Here is a 21,692-nt window from a genome sequence, read left to right on the forward strand (position 1 = left end):
CCAACTTAAAGTCCTGACTCCATGGCAGAAATTGCGTCGTCATCATTACAATCTCGACCAGATCTGGAAAAGCTGGCAAACAGTGGACTAATGCACAAAAATAAAAACGTCCCATTCCAAGACTCAATCAAAATCGTACCTCTTGGCTTCGTTCCACCAGCATCCCTTTCAGGGGCAACGTCACAGCGCATCAGAACAATAGGCCGATGCAGAACATCTGGTCTATAAAATGGTAAAACTAAAAAGCCATGGTAGTGCAACGGTGGCCATGCAACCTGAACTATGGACCAACCATAAACTAAACGACTGTAGTGTGCGCTCCTTTAGGGAGAAAAGCTAAATTACCCTCATTGTAGCTAGCAAACATTGGCATTTAGCTTCTAAACATATTGCTGCGACACAAATATGATGGCGTATTATGGTCACTGGCAAATTGCATACCACTGCAGGAGCTGGGGAAGCATTGGTTTAGACAAGCAAGTCAACACTTATAATCAAAATTTTAAATTGGACCTCAAGAATTTTATACGCGCTTTAACTGGTAGCACTGGCAGCTGCTCAATATTACGAAACAAGCCGTTGGCACTGGCCTGTTCGCCAGCTGTTTCTTAGCACTCAACGGTGGCATTAGACGCAAGCAACATTAGCAGTAATCGACCGTGCTTAAAAAACGAACATATTGCGGTTCTGTTCAACAGGGAGCAGGCGATGGATGGGAAGCGCGCGCATTTAATACCTTAGACATTTTTACTCCCAAATTTTCCAAATGTGGCAGTGATAGCACAAGATGAAGTCTGCAGCGCAATTAGAGGACAAGTCTGTGGAACCAGATAGAGCTATCCCTGATATATGCCTTCAAAACATGCTGATCCATGCACTAGCAGAGCAGCACGTTCCCATACGCACTGCTTCATGTGCAATGTTCACCAGTGATCAATAGTTTAATTCGGCGCCAACCATGTAGAACCCAATTGAACCCATTAAATAGCAACTTCTCTAGATCTTTTGCAAGGCAGCACACGCATTTAATATTTTTGGAAATTCGCATGGAAGCAATGCTACAGAAATCACAGCAGGAGTCCTTCAAGTGAATCTCGCAGTAAGGGGGAAAGCACTTTGCACACCCACCCTGCAAAAGCATGCATTTCAACCAACGTCTCACCTCACGAGGAAATTAAAGCCAACGTTAAGCGTATCACCAAATGTAAGTGTTTGTTTGATGCACTCATTGGCGATTCGGCAGACAACTTATTTCGTTTGAGAGCCTTGTTTAAAAATAATTCACAAGGCAGCCAAAGACCAGGATTTGAATCCATGGAACTCTGTAGTGCCAACCCACTGGTTGAACCGAGCTACCCTTCATCTGGAACACTATAACGAGCCAGTCCAAATCAGTGTTCAATAATGTAAAAAAAAAAAAAATCGCAGTTAAAAAAGCTGGGGTGGCAGCACAGCACACGTGACGCGAGTGGTGGGGCGTGTGGCTACCGCTGGGCTGCACGAGGGGGTGCACCACCACGATGTCCTGGGGGCTGTGAAGGTTTTCAGCAAGCACACGCCGTCCACTGCCTGTGAACTTGTTCATGCTGAATATGGCCTCCTCTTCACCATCCGTCCAGTACACCTTGTCCTGGACGTACAGAGCAGCGGAGCAGACGGGTGGGGCGACGGCATCGTGGCTCCAGGTTGCCTTTGGTAAGCAATTACCCTCGCGTTCACTCCGTGAACAGAACAAATTAAACTACTTGTTCCAATCTAGCAGAGGGGCCCCCCACCCATGGTAGGTTCAGATTAAAAAGGGGTGCGATGGTAAAATTGAAAACGCCCATTCTTACCGTCACAGGTATAATGCGGCACAATTGTAAAATTGCTCAAAGCATAGCAGGCACTCTAAAGGAGTGCCACAAATTTGCAATTATAAAAAACATGAATCATGAAAGTGTACATCTGTAAAGTGGTGCATTTCATCCATTAGATTTCCATCAATGCACCACTGTATGCAAAGCAGGCTATAAAGAACCAGAGGGGGTAAAGGCCCGTTTCTGCACATCTATGTACGGATTCAACCATGCGGTGAGCGAGTGAGGGGGGGGCGGCAGAGATGGCTCTCACCTCGAATACAGCAATCGAGAACGGGTGCAGGAGATCACTGTAGGATGCGAGCACTGTAACACGGTCCTGCCCAGACATGTCGACGCTGGAGAGCGTGTGCAGCTTCGAGTCCACCCAGTAGAGACGGCGGTTTGCCAAGTCTGCACAAAAAGCAGGAGTAATATTCAAGCGAACGGTTGTCCCCCCCCACCCCCCTTTAGGTAATGTTAAATTACCCTCACAGTTAAAGGTTTGACCAAGGCAAATGTTTGTTGTTACATGGCAAATCTAATTATAGCCAGTTACCCAGGGAGTTTTTGCAGAAACCCAATATAGAGGAACAGAATGCATCAAGGGAGGTGCAGAAATGCGTTTAAATTTAATTACTTTAGTCATCTCAAAAGCAGCTCGTTAAAAAGACACGTTCCAAAAACACGCACACCTTAGAACTGCAAGAAAAAGGGGGCAAAGATCTCCTCCCTCGCAAACAAAAAACACTTCAAGGCCTAAAACATCAACCCTCTGCGAGTGGACACGAGTGCACGGGCGAGAGAGTGCGCAAAGTGTACCGAGAGCGATGCCGTTTGGCCACTGGATGTCGTGGGTGACGATCGCGTGCCGGTTGGCGCCATTCATTCCGGCCTTCTCAATCTTTGCCGGCTCGCCCCAGTCAGACCAGTAAAGCCATCTAAAAATGGGAGGAGGAGGCATTAAAATCAACCGTGTTAAACAGGGTGCTGAATTTGATGCATCCAGGCAGCTAATGGGTCCGTGTCATGATCATCACCTGGGCTCCAATGCAGGCGTTAACCAAAAGCGGCGTTTCTCGTGGAGAGTTGGAGCAAACCACTTGGGGTATTATAATAACACATTTTACTTAAAATCCATAAATTCAGATGAACATTTTCACATGCTGTACGCTACAAGGCAGAGATGGTAAATGTTTTAAACATGGCGAAGGCCCAATAAAAAACAGCTTCAAAAGTTAATCTGCCATGGTGGTTCCAAAGAAAAACAATGCGTGAAATTCAATTTCTAATGGTCACAAAATTACTGAAACGCCACAGGTAAAAAAGGGGCAAAATAGCAGGAATAAAATGCCACATATGCAAACAAGTGGGAGGCAGTAAGGGAGGGCCCTGACCCAGCGATGGGGTCCACCACGATAGCACGCGGCTCCTGCAGGCCGCTGTCAAACAACTTGCGCCGCCGCCCGTCCATCGTGGCCACCGACAAGGTCTTGAAGCCAGAGTCGGACCAGTAGAGGGTGTTGTGGATCCAGTCCACCGCCAATCCCTCCACAAAGCTCAAGCCTTGCTCAATCACCACCGCGTGGTTCTTCGAGTCACTGGCCTTGCCGATCACAGCGCTGCACGCGGGCAAAACGAGAATTGAGGTCATGCGAGCAATGATTGTACGAAAATTACGGTCCATAAATTGCTGGCATAAATGCCAAAAAAGTGCCGTTCTTATATAGAGGAGTATTTTGCAGATTGCCCCCTACTGGCAAGTTATACCAATGTAATTGATGGCACACATTGCCCATTTTAACTCGTCACTTCACAGAAGAGGGACGAGCAAGTATTTTCGTTAACACACTTGCATTATTAAACATGTATGGCATGGGGTTTAAACAGCCAAACTCCACAAGTGGCAATTGCGCCACCACTTGGCCAGGTCACCGAGCCGATATTATCAAGGGCAGGGGGGGGTTGCCATTCTGAACGGCAGGGCAAATGACCAAGAGATGCTCAGTCTCGGCAATGATAAAGACTTCGTCTGGCACACCGGTCGACTCGAATTCAAAACAAACGCCTTTGACTTAAAGGGGAAGTGTCGAGTTACTGCTTGGGTCAGGGCAGAGAATGTTAGCAACCACATCAACTGGGAGAGATGACACAGCAGGTGTGAGGATAGTGATGCAGTCCGTGCATGGAACTGAAGAATTGGGTAACCAGAGTTCCAGCTAACACTGGCACATCACAATTGATCAGCAGCCTGCCACTTCACCTAACGTGGCTAAATATTGACAAGCCTCATTAGGTGTCGGGGTCTTGCACCGCCAGTGGGTTTACAGCAAAACAATTCCCCATATAGCCTTACTGTTGGGGCAAGTGCTGTTAAAAGAGCATTCATGAAGGCCAGCATGGCACGCAAGGAGATGGGGTGGCGTACAACATTGTGTGGCCATCTTCATGTCTAGTCCTCCCATTTAAAACAAAAATCGCACCAGGAACTCATTTCTGCCATTGGAAACCTCATTTGCCAGTAAAAATATGACAATTGTTTTTTTTACCCTTTTATCTGGCAACAAAACCGACACCTTTTTTACAAGGAGTCATGTTTACATTGACCACAATACCTGCGGTCGGAACGCAAACAAAAAACTCTGATAATGTATGCACAATTGTTTGCGTTCCGACCGCAGGTATTGTGGTCAATGTAAACATGACTCCTTGTAAAAAAAGTGTCAGTTTTGCTTTCAGATAAAAGGGTAAAAAACCAATTAAACTCATTTCTGGCCGAGTCGACCAAGGACCGGTTAATCCTCAACTGGGTTGTTGTGGTCATGAGCAGGAAGTGAACTCTGGTTTGCCAGGTTCGTAGCGTGCCAACCACTCCAAGCAGGGCAGAAAAAACAATGTTTGGCCACTGCCGCTGGTACCCACTAGCAATTTGTGGCAGAAAAAGATCAAAGAACCACGGAGCAATTCCGTAACATCCCAGGGACCACAACAGCAGTGTGCACACACACCTGAGGATGAGCTTCTGGTGTTGGTCAGACCACAGGATGGTGTTGTTGGAGACGTGCACGCTCAGTGCCACCGCGTTGCGCGTGCGTGGCACCACCTGCGAGTACTCGTTGCGTGCCGTGTCCAGCTTGCGGATGTCGTGGCGGTTCGTGAAGATCACGTACGGTTCCTTGCCTGTGGAGCGCATGCACGTGAGGAACACCAGGTCATCTTAAAAATGGACTTGTGGATTCACAAGATTGTTTTAAATGCAGAAACGTTCGAGTAGAAATGGGCAAGATGCGTCATTGTGATATGTCGAGATTGGACAAAGCCCAAAAATGATCTTCGGCGTGAATATTGAGAAGGGTGAACTGTCACGCAGATGAGGACACTGGGACACAACAAGACCAACATGTTACGCCAACCCCCCCCCCCCCTCTCTCCTTACCAGTCATTTCAACACATCCAAAAGAAAAATACTCCTCATAGCCTTACCACACTTTTGGGGCAAGTACTGTTATAGCATGTGCCTATGAAGGCCAGCATGGTACATGGTAGGTAGGTAGCACTGCATCCAACCACTTGTTTCCTTCGTGGCAATGTTTATATATTGCACCAGGTACACATTTCAGGCCAAGTCGATCTAGGGGAGGTTTAGGACCAGTCCAGATAGTCACTGGTGTTGGCCACGAGTGAGAATCAAAAACGATCGCTGGGTTCGTAGTGCAATGTGTTACCCTACCGCTTCTAAACAAATCACCTGCCTACACAGCTATAAGTCGGAGCAATAAGTTAAGGTGCAGCAATCTCCCGCACCGAGAGCCTTGCAGACGCCAGTCTTGGGGTCCAGGAGGTAGCCGTTGAGACACTCGCACTTGAAGCCTCCCTTGAGGTTCACGCACACCTGGCTGCACGTGCCCACACGCTGGCACTCGTCCACGTCTTGAGCGCCAGCAGCCATAGGTGGGGGTGGGCACAGGCACGTGAACACGGGATGCATGCCAATTACAAAGGATTCCAATGCGCCGTTCATCTAAAAAGCAGGAAAGATGATGCAAAAGAGACCAAAACTATGGGGGAAAAAAGGTCATTTTAAGAAAAGGTGGCAAATTCATGGCAAATGTGAATAGCATTAGATTCTGAATGTCTGATTAAAAAGGCTAAGTGCTCCATAGTCTTGGAGCTGTACTGGCAAAAGTCCAATCACCCCAAGTATGGAGCCTTAACCTCAGAAGATCAAGGGGCCTCATTTGGTATATAAAAATTAATCAGCTTCTGATTATCTTCCCCACACCATCATAGAATTCAAATGTTAAGGACATTATGGAAACCCAGAAAATAAACACCATAACCACTCGTATAAAAATGTTATCCAAAACACATCTGCAAAAACACCAATTGCATACTGGTGGGGGTTACACATGAGTGTTCATTGCGGTAGCCACAATGGATTCGTGCAAGGCCGCCTGAAGGCCAGGCTTCAATAAAATATAGCCAAGCGATAGAAAGCCATGCAAACCTCTGATACCACGATTGAACAAGTCCTTAAACATCAAGGACTGATAAATACCACATGAAAAAAAATTCAATTTGGCAGCATGGACAGATATAAAAATAAGATTTCAATCACTTTAGTAAAAAGTTGCACTTAAGCATTTCAGTAGAGACTACACAATACAGACCTACGCAGACTTTCCCATCCACGAGCTGAAATCCCGGCAGACACTGGCACTCGTAGCTAATCTTGAGATCCTGGCAGATCGAAGCGCATCCTCCATTGTCGTGCAGGCATTCGTTCACCCCTGCGTAGGGGGAAGAACAGACAAAACTGATTGGGCACAAAATAATTTACTGAAGTCTACAGGATGGGAGGCAGGCGCAGCGCTGAAATTGTTCACTTTGAACTACGAACCAGCCAAGCACAAACACAATTCCTGGCCACAGCTGACAGTGGGGCAAGCTGTTTGCTATCAAAGCAGCAGGATAATAGCACCCACGACCCATCCCCCCCAAGTCACATTTGGCTACATATCCTCTCCACCCCCTTTACACTTTGTTTGAGCAGATATTTTTTGCCATTCCAGTGCCGCCGCAGTACATGGGCGGTGAGAAACAAGGGACCAGCACTCACCACATTGGCTGCTGGGTTCATCAGAGCCATCCCTGCAGTGGCTGGTGCCGTCGCACACCTTGGCGGGGTCGATGCACTCCTTGCTGCCGCACACGAACTGGTCCGGTTCACAGTCTTCAGCTGTGGTCATGGGGTGGGGTAAAAACGGTGTTTAGGAGACCCACACAAAAACGAGCACAATGCATAGGCAGATAGCACCATGAGGTGTCCACTGTACATTGGTTTTTCATTAGCGTACATTTTTCCGATACCAATCTCTTTTGTCAAGACACCGCTTCCTTCCATGTCTCCCCCCTCCTGAACACGCTTTAACATTTCCCATTGGCAAATCATGCAAAAACAGCAAGTAAAACACTGCAAAGCTATATATATATTTATATTTGAAACTACTATTGCAGAAGGCCACAAAGTGCCCAGTCAACTTTGAGAGTCAACGTTTCTAACAGCAACGTAGATGTGCTTGTTTTTAAAGAGGGGGAAAAAAAAAACCACACACCGATGCAATTCCCAGAGGGCATGAGCTTGAAGCCCGGCTGACAGGCACACTCGTAGCCAATCAGGAGGTCCCGACAAATCGAGGTACATCCACCATTTTTCACCAAACACTCGTTAACGCCTGGAGCCACACGGGGGGGGGAGGGGGTGGGAAGCAGATGAACAGTCAAGAAGGCCAGCGATAATGTCACTTTCGACGAGGGTCAGTCCATGCAACGCGGTTTTATTTTATGGTCAGAAGCATTTAATTCAAAAGCCTGGGCGAATGTAAAAACGTTGGTCGAGCGGCAGGTTGCGTACAGGTGGAGGTCCCCCAATGTGGGATCTTTGCCCCTCTTACAAGAGGTGCATGACAGGTGGCAAAAATATCCCCACAGGATCTGTAGGTGGCCCTTTCACAAGCAGTTCCATAATTGCAGGGCTGCACCATTGCCAGACAGTATCTCACCTTACATAGCCCCCCCCCCACCACCACCACACACACACACACACGGGTAAGTGAACTAACCGCACTTCTCGCTGTGTTCGTCAGAGCCATCCCTGCAGTGAGCGACACCGTCGCACACGTTGCTCGCGGCGATGCAGTCCTTTGTGCCGCACTGGAACTGGCCCGGTTCACAAGAGTCCGTCGCTAAAAAAGGGAGAGACGGGTTTGAAGGCGCAAAAAAAAAATAACTCTGTATACCACACGTAAACTTGTTGGCAGCATGCCTTTCATAGCAAGCACGGACGAGCACGGCGCACAAGGAGGCACGTATGGACAAGCACCGTGCTGGGTAGAGTTTTGTCTGCACAGTGCTAGCTACACTACTGCGCGCATCCGACCTCTGAAAAAGGCAGAGTTGACCCTCCCGAAAAGAGATTGACATTTCAACACATCGGTGCAAAGCGACAACCTGTACTAAATTTTTTGACCACTAGAAATGTAGCAGTGGGTTTGTGGAAAACCCATCCGGTCAAGGGAGCCTCACCGTTGGGCGGGCATCGAGCCTCGTCGCTCCCGTCAGGGCAGTCCAGTCGCTCGTCGCACAAGTTAAACGCAGGGACGCACACAGAGCCGTTGACGCAGGGAAACTCGCCCGGGCGGCACGTCCCCATCGACGCCTGGTATTCTGGGAGATACGGGAGGGTCAGGGAAAGGTCACCGATAGTCATCATTACCCAGAGATTAGGAGGATTCGCCGACGGAGAGCCGTGTGCAAGAGTCGGGCTCCGTGGCACGTGCAAAGACTCACGGCAGCCGTGCTCATCGCTGCCGTCCTTGCAGTCTTCTGCACCGTCACACTTCCAGCTGCCGTGCACGCACTCCCCGCTGCCGCAGCGGTAGCCGTTCGCCTCGCAGTCCGGCGTCGCCATCGACTCTGGGTTGCCCGACACCTTATCACACAGCTGCGCCCACTCGTCAGAGCCATCCTGTCCGCACAGCAGCATTGGTCACCATTTGGCGCTAGTGGCACGTGACAAACTGGTCAGACAGCGACCGGAGACATCTCCACGTGCGGGACCGATGCCGCCGGTCGCCATCTATTAGGTAGTGCAAAATCTGCCACCAATAAAGATCACTTACCGTCACCAGGTGATGGAACAAGGCACGTGCAGAAGTTAAACCGTACAAATACCTTACTTCACCTTCTCACAGCTTTCAGAAGAGACCTGGCCAGAAAATGATAGCTTGGCGCAGTTGGCTTAGTGTGTGGGGGAATTTATAGCAGGCCAAAATACTCCCAAACATTGGCTGGGCGGTCCGCACCTGGCAGTCGGGATCTTTGTCACAAACCCAGCGGCGGGGCATGCACTGCTGGAGGTCGGCACAGGCAAACTCGTGAGGGCCGCACGTGAGCTGGGGGCAGCCCAGCTCGTCAGAGCCGTCGCCACAGTCGTCATCGCGGTCACAGCGCAAGCGGCCTGCCAGGCACTTGTGGTTGGCGCAGGTGAACTCGTCCGGCAAGCATGTCACGTTGCCTGCACGCGCATGGTCAGGAGTGGGGGGGGGGGGGGGGGGGAAACGAGTGAGCCCGCAGGAAAGGCACGTGCCATCTTTTGTGTTCGCAGCAATTAGCCCCTGTATTACTAGTCCGCATATTCTCCGCGGTTGTAGATGTTTTTTGTGGGTCCTCCAGTTTCCCACCACACATTTTACTGCATTTGGGTGGTGAAACATTTCTAGACGAGCTACTTTTGTCGCGTTATCATGTGGCCAGGTAATTTCTGAAAGAGCTATGGGCTTTACCCGATACGGTTTGTTTATAGTTTAGCTGGTAAGAGAGCAGCACCAATTAGGGCAACTGTAACGCACAAGTTAGAAACTGGAGGCCGTGGCATATTAAAAACCGGTAGGGGTTGCGTGCGATCTATTTTTTGTACAATTGATGGAATTCCATGCCATTATTGTAATCACTACAGCTTCCCAAAGGGTTGGGCCTAAGGGGGGTGGAGTCGAGCGATTTTTGCAGACAGTAAGTTCATGAGCCACGAAATCATTCCACCCACTCCAGACTAAATTGCGTTATTGTGTCCAGCAAGACACGTGCAGGAGCTAAATGCCAACCATCTGGTTTCTGGACTTTTGGAAAAGGACCATTATCTCTGCAGCGCATAGCTGGCTGCGAATGAACGTCCATTTCACTAAAATGGACGCACGAGTATTGTTTAAAAGAGAGGCAACACGAAAACAGGGGTGGCCGCTGTGAGGATTCTACAGCACTTTCCTCGGGGTCGTCTCTTGCCGCCATTATATTTCACGCTTTTTATTCATGTGCATTTGATTTATGACCGTCAAACACATCGTTCGCTAGTTACACAATATTTCTTAAGGACCCTGTATTTGCTCTGCAATTGAAGTTGTCCGTTTGTATTCAAGCGGCAAAATAGCGGCTGGGTAACAAGAGCATTTGTAGCAAAATCAAACATGAACCCTGTTGCCTCCCACCCAGTGATTGCACGAATCACATGTATTCAAGCTTGTTGTGTGCATGTGGAGATTTGTTTATTCCATTAGCCGAGAGGCATTTTGCGTAACATTTTCTTTTGTCTTTGTCATTCAACCATGGAGAAATGCCTCCCCCCCCCCCACTGTGCGAGTTATGGGGGGGGGGGGGGGTGTTTGGCAATCCTTCATCACGCTGGTCAGTATAGATTGGCAAAAGGCAGGGCCACAAAATCAGCCGAAGTGCACAAGTAATTTTATCCATGGCCGGGAATCACGCTGGTATCTGGATTACACGCTGCATGTAACCAAACACATCACCACTGCACTAATTTGGACACGTTATAAAATGGGGGGGGGGGTTTTCTTATCGCGCCATTCCAAACGTGGCATTAGCATGAGAATAGTCCTTAAGCCGATGTGCAAAATCATTACTTGGCTACAAAATTATTTTAATCGTTGTAACTGAAATAAGCATATTTGCTGAACACTTTATTTACCTCAATAAAACGCACGCAGAATTTCTGCAATCAAAATGCACAACACACAAAGGCCGTTTGAGTTAAATTTTTTTACACGGATGATACCTATTCATATTCTTAGTTTTTTCGGTAAAGTCACGTTGAAGAGAAACAACAAAATAACAAAATATATATAAAACAATAAAAAATTCTCACGACGTTTCGACCATAACTCAAACGGTCATCATCAGGTGTGTCGGTTTGCATAAATTTATTTTGAAATATGCCGTTTTCAAAATAAATTTATGCAAACCGACACACCTGATGATGACCGTTTGAGTTATGGTCGAAACGTCGTGAGAATTTTTTATTGTTTTATATATATTTTGTTATTTTGTTGTTTCTCTTCAACGTGACTTTACCGAAAAAACTAAGAATATGAATTACTGCAGTCACGAAAGCTTTAAATCAAAACGGATGATACCGTTTAACCAGTGGCCCAGCTATTTTATAAGTGGAGACGAGTGGCACGCGAGGACAGCCGCGATATTGCAGACAAGTACAGGTACCCAAGGAATATTGCACAACTAGTTAAATGGTAAAACACGTACAAGGCGGTGACGTTTGAAACCCCGCGACTGACGGACTTAAAAACGGGTACGTTAGTCATGGCACCGTTGCCTACTCTGTTTACACAACGTGGTGACACCGGCTCCGACAGACCTACGGCGGTTTCACTTCATTTGATTCCGTGCTGCACTTCCATGCTCTCATTTTCACCCCATAGTGGTCAGCGTCAAGCAGTGGCCAAGTAACCCCCGCCCCTCCCCTGCACGGTGTGGCGAGGCACCTCGCCCAGCTGGTTTGCCACAAGCGTGGAGAAGGCGACACTGCCAACCACGGCTACATTTAAAAAAGGCAACCAAAACAGAGGAGTTCCGTAACACAACATCTACTACACAAAAGGCGCTCCCCCCTCTGGTGGATGTACTCCAAGCACATTAACACTCAGCTGCCACCACAATCCATCAACCACCACCAGCAGTTTCGAGTGCCATGGATCCCCATAGCACACTTTACACTGCTGAATGAAACGTATAATCTGCGTACAGTGACGGCGTACAAGTGTTTTGTGCAATTTTTAAAAATGCACCTCTTTCTAGCTTTCAATCCATTTTTCTGCCCCCCCCCCCCCACGCAAATGTCTACGTTTCTGATCCGCCCTACAAAAAGCTAAAACGTAACTGTGGGGGTCCCCCTGAAGGCGACCTACTCCAGAGGATGATTTTTTTAAGTGGCATCTTTATAGTGTTGACCCTGCGATATTCCAAGGGCCTAGCTAAAACCAGGTGGTGACCCAGCAAGGGAGCTACGCCAGTGGGCCAGTCCAGCACTCAGCAAGTGGTGCGAGTGTCTGGGGCCCAAGGGTGCTCAAACCCCTGAGATCAAAAAGAACAGTCCGGTAAAGCATGTAGGGGAGCGATTTTGGCTTGCGTCTTCGGTTATAAACAACTTCAGGTGCAATCCTACAGCGCCCCCAACTGCAAGGGGATTGTATTAAAAATGGTTAGCGTGGCCAACAAGTCTTGGTGCAAAATTAAGAGGAGAACTATCAACATCCTAGGCTTAAAAATCATCGTTTGCCAGCCAAGGATGAGGTAAAATCTCGCCAGTCTTCTGTAGGCAAGAAATTTGGCGACTAAGTAAACTTTAGGCTCGCAACAAGTGACGAATATATGCATATCATATGGAAATTGCGTTGAGACCAAGGGACGAACGAGATTTACAAACATGACAAATGAGTTCACGATTGGCGAATCATTACATGCTGCAGCATGAACATTCAACTTGACTGCCATTAATGACAAACACACTGCCAAAGTCTCCTTGCTGCACGTCTTGGTACCAAATATGGGATGGTCAATTAAATTGCGATGAGCCAAGGGAATAAAAATAACCCCAAATGCCAAAACCCTGACCCCCCATCTACAACTCCTCCTCTTGATGCAAAAGTGCCAAGTACTCAAGGCTGTCAAAAACCACCAATCACCCTTTTACATATTAGGAAGTTGCTCCCTCCTGTTTTCCATATGCCAAAACTCCTTCCCCTAGTCATCTATCCTCTAACTCGCCATCCAGGCCAAACTCCCTCTAGTCTGCCTCCATGCTAAATATGAACGACTTTTATAAAAGTGATACAAATGTAAAGTTGATCAATTGCCCAATATATCTGCATAGACCTATACAAAAGCTCTCCCATATAGCTTTTAGACTGCTGGGGCAAGTGCTACGAGTGAACACTTATGAAGGCCAGTAACATCACTAAGGTGGGTGGTTGCAGAGTCTTCCCTAGTGGTGATGTTTATGTACCACACCAGTTAATCATTTTAGGCGAAGCCGACCTAGGAGAGGCTCAGGGCCAGTTCAGACAAGTCAAATTGTTGGTGGTTGCGAGCGAGAAACATCGTTAGTGCAGCGAGCTAACCCCCCCCCACCAACCTACCCATTATTTATCCACCTATTGCCTAAAAACACCCACGGGGTTTCTGTACAGGGTTTTGGGGGGCGATGTAGCAGCACTTCCATGGACGCTGCACAAGTGGCACACGGCACCGTTGCGGTGTCATTAACCCCCCCCCCCCACCACCGTCCCACTCACCGCAGTCCAGCTCGTCGGCACCGTTCTTGCAGTCGGTTTCGTGGTCACATCGCCACGCCTGGGGTATGCACTGGGCCACGATGCCCCCGCAGCTGAAGTCAGTGGTGAGGCATGTCCGGTGGCCTACAACATGCACACCCGCCTGTTAGTTAGCTTCACAGACGAGGTAGGTGGAGGGGGTAGAATCTGTTAAGAGGCAAGCATGGCACACCACGAGGAAGTGCCAGAAAGCATGGCCTTCATCTCCTAAGTGGACAAGCGTGTGTAATGAAATCTTTTTACAGAATGCACCAGGATCACACTTAAGGACGATGCAATCTTGGGTAGACCCAGGACAGGTTCAGACATCATGTGCTGTTTGGGGGGGGGGGGGGGGGTGGGGGGGGTTTGCCCAAAGTGGAAATAAAACAGGGAGACTATCCAGCGGTGCATAGCTCATGGTTGTACACGGCGTCCATAAAGCTGTTCATTGGCGAATTAGAAATTAGTTTAAGATCCAAAGCACACGTGGGTAGTGGCGTAAACAACATTGCTCTACATGCACCACTTGTAGAAGTTCCCGGTTCAACTCCAGTGGCCTTCAATTAATACTGCAGGTGCGATAACATTTGCACGCCATCTGCCTCGACGAACGTTAGCCATCACTTCACCCACAAAGGAGTAGGCCATCGTGTGCCAGCATTACAACTAATTACCAAATTGGGATCAATAGCAATCACCCCTTACTGGCAGACCATTGTGCTCGGTCACTCCTGCCAAGGCGGTAATCCTGGTCCATCGCGTTAGCTAGCACTAGGTTAATAAAAAAAAGACTGCAATGGAGATGGATCTGGAGTCCCAAATGTTTGCCAAAATCTTTGAGTGCCATTGCCTCTTGAATATCTCCAAGCATTAGAGCTTGACAGCCATTTCACACAGCCACCAGTTACACTACAGTTCGTAACCTTGCGTCAAGTTCATTCGTTAGAATGGCAGATACCCTCATGGACCGCGGATATTTTTGAGTGGCGGGACAAAGTGTAGAATGAAGCAAAGACATTTTTTTATGCATTTAACATTCAAATGCAAATAGAACACCAGAATCCTACCACTTGTAGGTTGCAAGAAACTTAAAACCCAGTGCAGCTCATGAAAGACTTGCACACGCAACATCCATAATCATACCTACTATAATCACCCAGGAATGTCCGTCCTTATGGCTCGTGACGTCACTCTAGACCACCCCCACCATTAATATTTATGAGCAGGTGATGTCACTCAATATGGAGTACCCCCTTCACTAATAATCATGAGCAAGTGACGTCATGCCAAATCGAACAGGCTCCCTCACGTCACGCAATCTCTGTATCGCTATTGAGACGCGTAAAAAGGACGTCATGATGAACAAGGTATGAACCTTTAAATAAAATAGGCTCGTCACCGTGCCCTTAAAAAATTGCACATGAATGAATGCCATTCATATCACGTCGCGTGTGCTTTTCCCTTGCAAGTTTCAGATTTACTGCAATAAGCCTGTCTTTGGACGGGCAAAAGGCTAGTTTGGAATATTTGGGGAATGTTTCACTAAAGTGGCAACCGCTTAGTGGAGGACAAACAGCTGACGTCAAGAGCACAGAACCCCTAGATTTAAAAAAGCCAGTTTTGACTACTTGCTAATGAAATCATGGTCACTAATAACTGCCCAAAAAAACTGCTACGTGAACATTTGGTTATGCCACTTGGGCAGATCACCAGCTATGTACAATTTAAATGTTGGCATCGTCTGCATGTGGAGATAAAAAAATGGGATGTAAACCGATTATTTTGGATGTGGCTGCTATAATTTTCCACAAGCCACTTAGTCGAGCTATATAGCTCAGTGGGCCTTACCTGGTTAAAGAGTTTAATTTCATTTGTACATGTGCTTTTCTTACCTTTCCTAAACTTTGCACTCCCATCGTGTTTTTGTATTCTTTGTGGATGCAGCTTTGGACCCACCCCCTACTGGACATGTGAACGATCTTCATAGCTCATTGGATTCTTCCAGTATAAAAGGAATTTTCCGATTCCGCAGTAGCACCAAGGTCTTTACTGGCGCGATGCTCTTAGAGGTGGTACACTAGCTGAGATTCCAGTGAGTGGAAAATAAGTGGGGACGGGGGGGGAAAAAAAGCAAGCTTCACAGAAAATCAACCCTCTAAAAGGAGGAGTCATTTTTACATTATGAGACCTCCTTTGCCAGTAACAAGATGTAGTAATAGGTTTTACCCTTTTAACTGGCACAAAAACTGACACCTTCATTTAAGGCATAATCTTCTTTGGTTCTTTCGGTAAAGTCGCGTAGAATGAGAATAAAATAATAAAATAACACAATAAAATTTTCACGACGTTTCGGCCACAATGCAAGCGGCCGTCTTCAGGTGAAAGGTACAGAACTGTCGGGACAGCTTCAATATCACGATGTTAAGATTTGTAGCGACTTAAGCTGGTTGGTAGAAGTGAGGCACCTTGACAAAGGGGTTTACATGTCAATAGCCAAGGGATTAGCTTGACTGCTATTTCAATGCTAAATTTCTAGTTGCCTCTGTGGATGTGTAGGTTGACTTTAACAGCCATTTCCGTGATCAGTCACAAGCTAATCCCTCAGCTATTGACATGTAAACCCCTTTGTCAAGGTGCCTCACTTCTCCCAACCAGCTTAAAAGTCCCTACGAATCTTAACATCGTTCATTGAAGCTCTGTCGTCCCGACAAGTCTACCTTTCACCTGAAGACGGCCGCTTGCGTTGTGGCCAAAACGTGAGAATTTTAGTGTTATTTTATTCTCATTCTACGTGACTTTACCGAAAGAACCAAAGAAGATGAATCCTTGCAGTCACGAAAGCTTCAAATCGAAATTCAAGGCATCATGTTTGCAATAACCACAAACACAAGCAGTCAAAATGCAAACAAGAGACAACTGATAATAATATGCACCGTCCTTGAATTTGATTGGTCCACACCCAAGACAGCTTTTCTTAGAGCCTAGCCTCCACATGGTGTTGGACCAGATGACGCCAAAAGGCGTACAACTCAAAAACAGCGCACTCGGAGTATTGGAGGGCTCGGGTGAGCATTTACATTATGGAGACCTCCTTTGCCAGTAATAAAGGTGTCAGTTTGTGCCAGTTAAAATGGTAAAACCTATTACTATATCTTGTTACTGGCAAAGGAGGTCTCATAATGTAAAGGCTTACCGAGCTATCAGTACTCTGATAGTGCGCCGTTTGAGTTGTACACCTTTTGGCATCTTCTGGTCCAACACCATGTGGAGGCTAGGCTCTAAGAAAAGCTGGTCTCAGGTGTGGACCAATCAAATTCAAGGACAGTGCATATTATTAGAGTTGTCTCTTTTGTTTGCATTTTGACTGCTTGTGTGGTGGTTATTGCAAACATTCCTTGAATAAAGGTGTCAGTTTTTGTGCCAGTTAAAAGGGTAAAACCTATTCCTATAAAAGGAGTCACTTTCCACGGAATTTGGCCATTACAGTAAATCTTGTACGGGGAAGAATTTGGCACTTCATGTTGAGTCTGAATTGACACACATGGAATTGACAAGTCTAATATTCCAATGTACTAGCCACTCCTGGGCCAATCTGCACGATTATCCAGGTACCAGAAAAGCCACACTTGTGAAAGTTACATTGGTTGGGCAGAGATTTATTAAAAGCTACTTATTCGTATGGGGGTCCTCAACAATTCTGTGCCTTGTGCAACCACAAACATGGGGGGGGTGGAAAGTAAAACATTACAAAGCACTTAACCAGATGACATTGCTTTCCTCTGCAGCACAAAATAAAAAAATCCCCCCCCCCCTCTCTACGACATTTTATACACCAACTACACCCATCCACCGACCTAGGAATAATGTGAAAACTAAAATACTCGTACATCCAGGAGAGGCTCTCAATATCTTCTACCTGCATGTGGGGGGCCTTTACACGAGCAGTGGAAGAAGCATGAACAAAACAAAGCCGTCACAAGTACAATCACGTGTTTTGTTTGCCCGAGCTGCTGCGTGACCTTCACCACAACTCTCGATAAATCCAGTTATCCATTACATAAACACTATGCACCAAGCCCACCGATAACAATTTTGGATTGCAGCAGCACAAGAGCTTTCGCCGATTGCGAGAGCGCATAGCTCCGGTTGATTGATGGGCCACTTACTGCAATGCTCCTGCGATTCGTCCGAACGATCCACGCAGTCCACGTCTCCGTCGCACAGCCATCGCAGAGGGATGCAGTCGCCGTTGCCGCAGACAAAGTCGCGCTCAGAGCAGGTGTGCTTCGCTGCAAAGCGTAGAACACACACACACACGACAGGTTTCCCATCTAGCCAGTATGTTTAGGGTTAAGGGTATCAAAATGGAAAACAAAGACTTGACCAAATTTCGATTTAAAGCTTTCGTGATTGCAAGGATTCATCTTCTTTGGTTCTTTCGGTAAAGTCATGTAGAATCTGCAAGCCATCACTCCAGTCATGAAGGATTCTCTTGTGGAGCCACTCAAAACCATCACCTTACCCTACATTGCAGGGGTCACTAAAAAGATCTCCAAAATCCTGAATTCACAGTACATAAAATCCGTGATCTGGTTCCATCTGTAAAAGATGCTGTTCCAGACAGTACTCGGGCGTTTACAAATTAAAGTGCCTCTGTGGTAGTAGCTACATTGGAGAAACCAAACGACATATCTGACCGCATCCGCGAACATAAAGCAGACTTGAAACCACGGTAGAACGAACTCCTCTGCCGTGGCAGATCACTGTTATAATTCAGTGGGCTCACATGACATTGACTTCTCCAAGATAGAGGTTCTTTGCAAACCAACTGGCTACCATGAAAGATTCGTTCATGAGGCCATTCACATACAAGCACAGACAATTTCAACCGAGAAGATGGATTCTGGCTTAGTAACCATTGGAAAGATGTTTTAAACCATTTCGATTCTTAATTGGTTGTATTTTACGAGGACCTTCAGACCGCAGCTCTTTCGCTGGCACCGACTCTTAATACCTCTCACCACGGCTAATGGTATGGTTTATAACATGGAGTATAACAGCGCCTCGCAGCTGTTTCTCCCCTCCTTCCTCCTCCGCTCCAACCATTGACTCGTCCGTCTGAAGGGGGCTCGTAGCTGTCCGTGGTGCTGAAGTGAAAGGTAAGAATCCACCCGTTTTTTCACCATATAACATTGTGATATAACATTGAGGTTGTTTATATTTAAGTTTGTATTGCTTTACTATGGTATTCATTATATAGTGTAGTGTATACCCAGTTAATAGCTCAGCTTCTTGAAGAATATATTGAGTACATTAATTATATTGATGTAATTTAGAATTAGGTTTTTCACATCGCTTAACTGTATGACAGTTGAGTTGTTGCAGCTCCCATTGGCGTCCATGTACGAGGTGCCTCTGTGGATGTGTAGGTTTTGACTTTAACATAGCCATTTCCGTGACCAGTCACAAGCTAATCCCTCAGCTATTTGATATGCAAACCCCCTTTGTCAAGGTGCCTCACTTCTCCCAACCAGCTTAAAGTCGCTACGAATCTTAACAGCATTCATTGAAGCTCCGTCGTCCCGACAGGTCTGTACCTTTCACCTGAAGACGGCCGCTTGTGTTGTGGTCGAAACGTCGTGAGAATTTCATCGTGTTATTTTATTCTCATTCTACGTGACTTTACCGAAAGAACCAAAGAAAAAGACTTGACCAGTTAAGGTCCAGAGCTACCATAGCTCTCTTAGAAGAGACTCTCCACAAATGATAAACACCGAACTGCCTTACAATGAAAACTTAGTGTAAAATGTGTAGATTTTAAAAAGTGGGACAAACAGGGAGGACCCAGGAGAAGCCACACAACCACCAGGGAAAAAAGCAAACTCCAAATACACAGGTGTTAGGGTTGGCATTCAAACACATGTCCTCCTGTATACCAGGTAAGGTGGTTAACAGTGATAGCTATGTAGCAAGTAGCTGTGAAGGTCGGCACAAGGCAGTAGGGTGGCCCGCACAATGCCCGGCTATCATCGTTTTCAGTACTCGTGTTTATGCATCGCAACAAATTTAACCCACAATGGACCGAGAAATGGTTATAATACTTGCCGAGGGAAACGAACCCTGGTCACCAGGATACTAGCAGTGCATGTAAACCACTACGTGTCAGTTCACCACATGCCCACAAACTTAGTTCCCATAGTCAAGCCTTTTGCTAAAGACCATAGGGGAAAAGTACACTGTCAGACGACCACATCAATTAGCCACCCACTCAAGTGCAGCATTCGTGCGCATCTAAAATTTTTATTGTGGATGTTGACAAATCCGACTCGGTGGCCTTTAAGTCCCAGCGAGTTCCAAGGCGACCAAAGTGTTTCATTAGGAAAGTTAAATGGGTTGTAAATTTCCAAGAAACACAGCACCGTTCACAGCCGGCAGAGCACTGCAAAAATCGTTCGTCAGAAATCCAGAACACCAACTTCTAACCCCCGTGATGCCCCCCCCCCTTTCCCTCAGTGGCCTACAACTCAAGCCCAAAACAAATCCCAACAAACGCAGTGGCAGGGTCACATGGCACCACAATTAACCATTAAACAAGGTAAGAGCAACCAAGCTATTAAATACCATTTCCACTCGACAAGAAAATTTAACTAATGAGTGGTGGTAATGTAGTTGAAGTCGGCTAATTAGACAATGTGCTGCATCTTGCATAATGTAGATTTCTCATTTAGGGTCACTTGGTCTAGCCAACCAGAGGATTTAGGCCACCGTTTGAGGTTGTGCAAATTTTTTTTCACCTAGTGCTACAAGTGCAGCCAAAAAGCGGTGAAGTGTAAAAGGTTTAGGTACAGTGCATGTGTAGTGGGTTAAATTCAGACGAATCTTGGGAGGCAACACTATTTATTAGTCAACACAACAGGTAACACTTAACATTAAACAGGATAACGCCATAGGGTGGTAGCCACCATTCCTAACCACACGGGGATACTACATCACTGGACTAGGACGGTTCAATGCCTGGTCCACCAGTGGAGACAGAGGAGCGTGGACGGCAGCTTTATTCCCAGAGTTGACACAGCAGAACAGCCCGGCTCTGCCCACACACCGCTTATGACCACTCCAGCGTGGCTAGCTCTGCCCCAGGCCACACCCCCCTTCCCGATCCTTCGGGAAGGCCTGAGCCCCTAACCACGTGACCCCCCTGGGGACCCTGCCCCCCCCCCCCCTCGTCTAGTCACGTGTCCCGTTGGGTTCACGCAATGTGTCACGGCCTGACACGACCCGTGACACCGGCCTACAGCCCCCATTCAGAGCTAACAGTAGAGTACTTCTACTGCACATGTATAAAGCCAGTTACCACCGTGGCCTTCCAGTGTGCTGAAGTCCAATCTTACAGAATTATCTCAAGGCCATATTTCAGACTGTAAAACGTTGGTCTCGTCAAATCTTACTGTGGGTGGGGAGTAACAAGTAATCGAGGATTTACATCCACCTCAGGTCCTTTATTAAAAAAAAATCTTGGATAAAAAAAATTATTGGCGTGTATTTCATCGCAGCAGTTAAAACTAGGTACAAATTGGACAACGAGTTCCATTGTCATGTTACACTGATGGAACCTTAAAAGCCTGTGCTTGTGGAACTGGAGCTGATCTAATAAAATGTAACTATCACCCAAAGGTTGTGATTTTAGCAAGTTTTAAAGTGATTATACCGGGCACTGTAAAAACAAAAACCCATGCCAGGCATTAATTGCCTTTAAAAAAAAGAGGGGGCAAAGAAAAAAACGTTAATTGTTGGGGTTTTTTGGTTGTGGTTGTAACTGCAATATAAAAAAGGCCGGCACCAACGCGTTAATTTCTCAATTTTCTACACCGCAGGTGGCACGAACTGGGGCCCTGTGGAGGAGGACGTAACCATGGCAACCACGACCGAGTGCGGCCTGCGCCCACCTCGCCCTGCCCGTGGTCGCGTAGCAGCGACGGGGGGTGGGGGGGGGCTTTATGCGGCACTTTAGACCACGTGGTTATTAGGTGCCACAGATTGCAGTGAGAGGGGGAGATTGGTTTAGTGGGAGGCAGCGTGGATGGAACGTACAAAACAAATCCTGGGAGAACATTGAAAATGTATTTAAAAAAATATTTCCGATCCTATTATTCACGGCACCAGTTACCCATGG

General features: G+C 47.0%; 1 protein-coding gene across 6 annotated transcripts in view; it reads right to left on the minus strand.

Annotated features, from left to right (window-relative positions):
• LOC116952002 (very low-density lipoprotein receptor-like) overlaps positions 1–21,692 on the minus strand; it is a 46,793-nt gene that overhangs the window by 6,832 nt on the left and 18,269 nt on the right. For 5 of the 6 annotated variants that reach the window (XM_032970970.2, XM_032970969.2, XM_032970967.2 and 2 more), the window contains exons 3-17: positions 17,686–17,808; positions 13,499–13,621; positions 9,203–9,414; positions 8,688–8,865; positions 8,424–8,564; positions 7,961–8,083; positions 7,454–7,573; positions 6,958–7,077; positions 6,509–6,628; positions 5,643–5,768; positions 4,847–5,018; positions 3,236–3,460; positions 2,661–2,779; positions 2,113–2,252; positions 1,489–1,630 (exon numbers count right to left, since the gene is read on the minus strand). In XM_032970970.2, coding sequence (XP_032826861.2) covers positions 1,489–1,630; positions 2,113–2,252; positions 2,661–2,779; positions 3,236–3,460; positions 4,847–5,018; positions 5,643–5,768; positions 6,509–6,628; positions 6,958–7,077; positions 7,454–7,573; positions 7,961–8,083; positions 8,424–8,564; positions 8,688–8,865; positions 9,203–9,414; positions 13,499–13,621; positions 17,686–17,808 — 2,184 coding nt within the window. The remainder of the gene's footprint in view (positions 1–1,488; positions 1,631–2,112; positions 2,253–2,660; positions 2,780–3,235; positions 3,461–4,846; positions 5,019–5,642; positions 5,769–6,508; positions 6,629–6,957; positions 7,078–7,453; positions 7,574–7,960; positions 8,084–8,423; positions 8,565–8,687; positions 8,866–9,202; positions 9,415–13,498; positions 13,622–17,685; positions 17,809–21,692) is intronic. The other variant, XM_032970972.2, reaches the window with a different exon arrangement.

Source organism: Petromyzon marinus, chromosome 44 (assembly GCF_048934315.1).
Source record: "Petromyzon marinus isolate PM22_M1 ecotype Great Lakes invasive population chromosome 44, UKy_Petmar_22M1.pri1.0, whole genome shotgun sequence".
Taxonomy (NCBI): domain Eukaryota; kingdom Metazoa; phylum Chordata; class Hyperoartia; order Petromyzontiformes; family Petromyzontidae; genus Petromyzon; species Petromyzon marinus.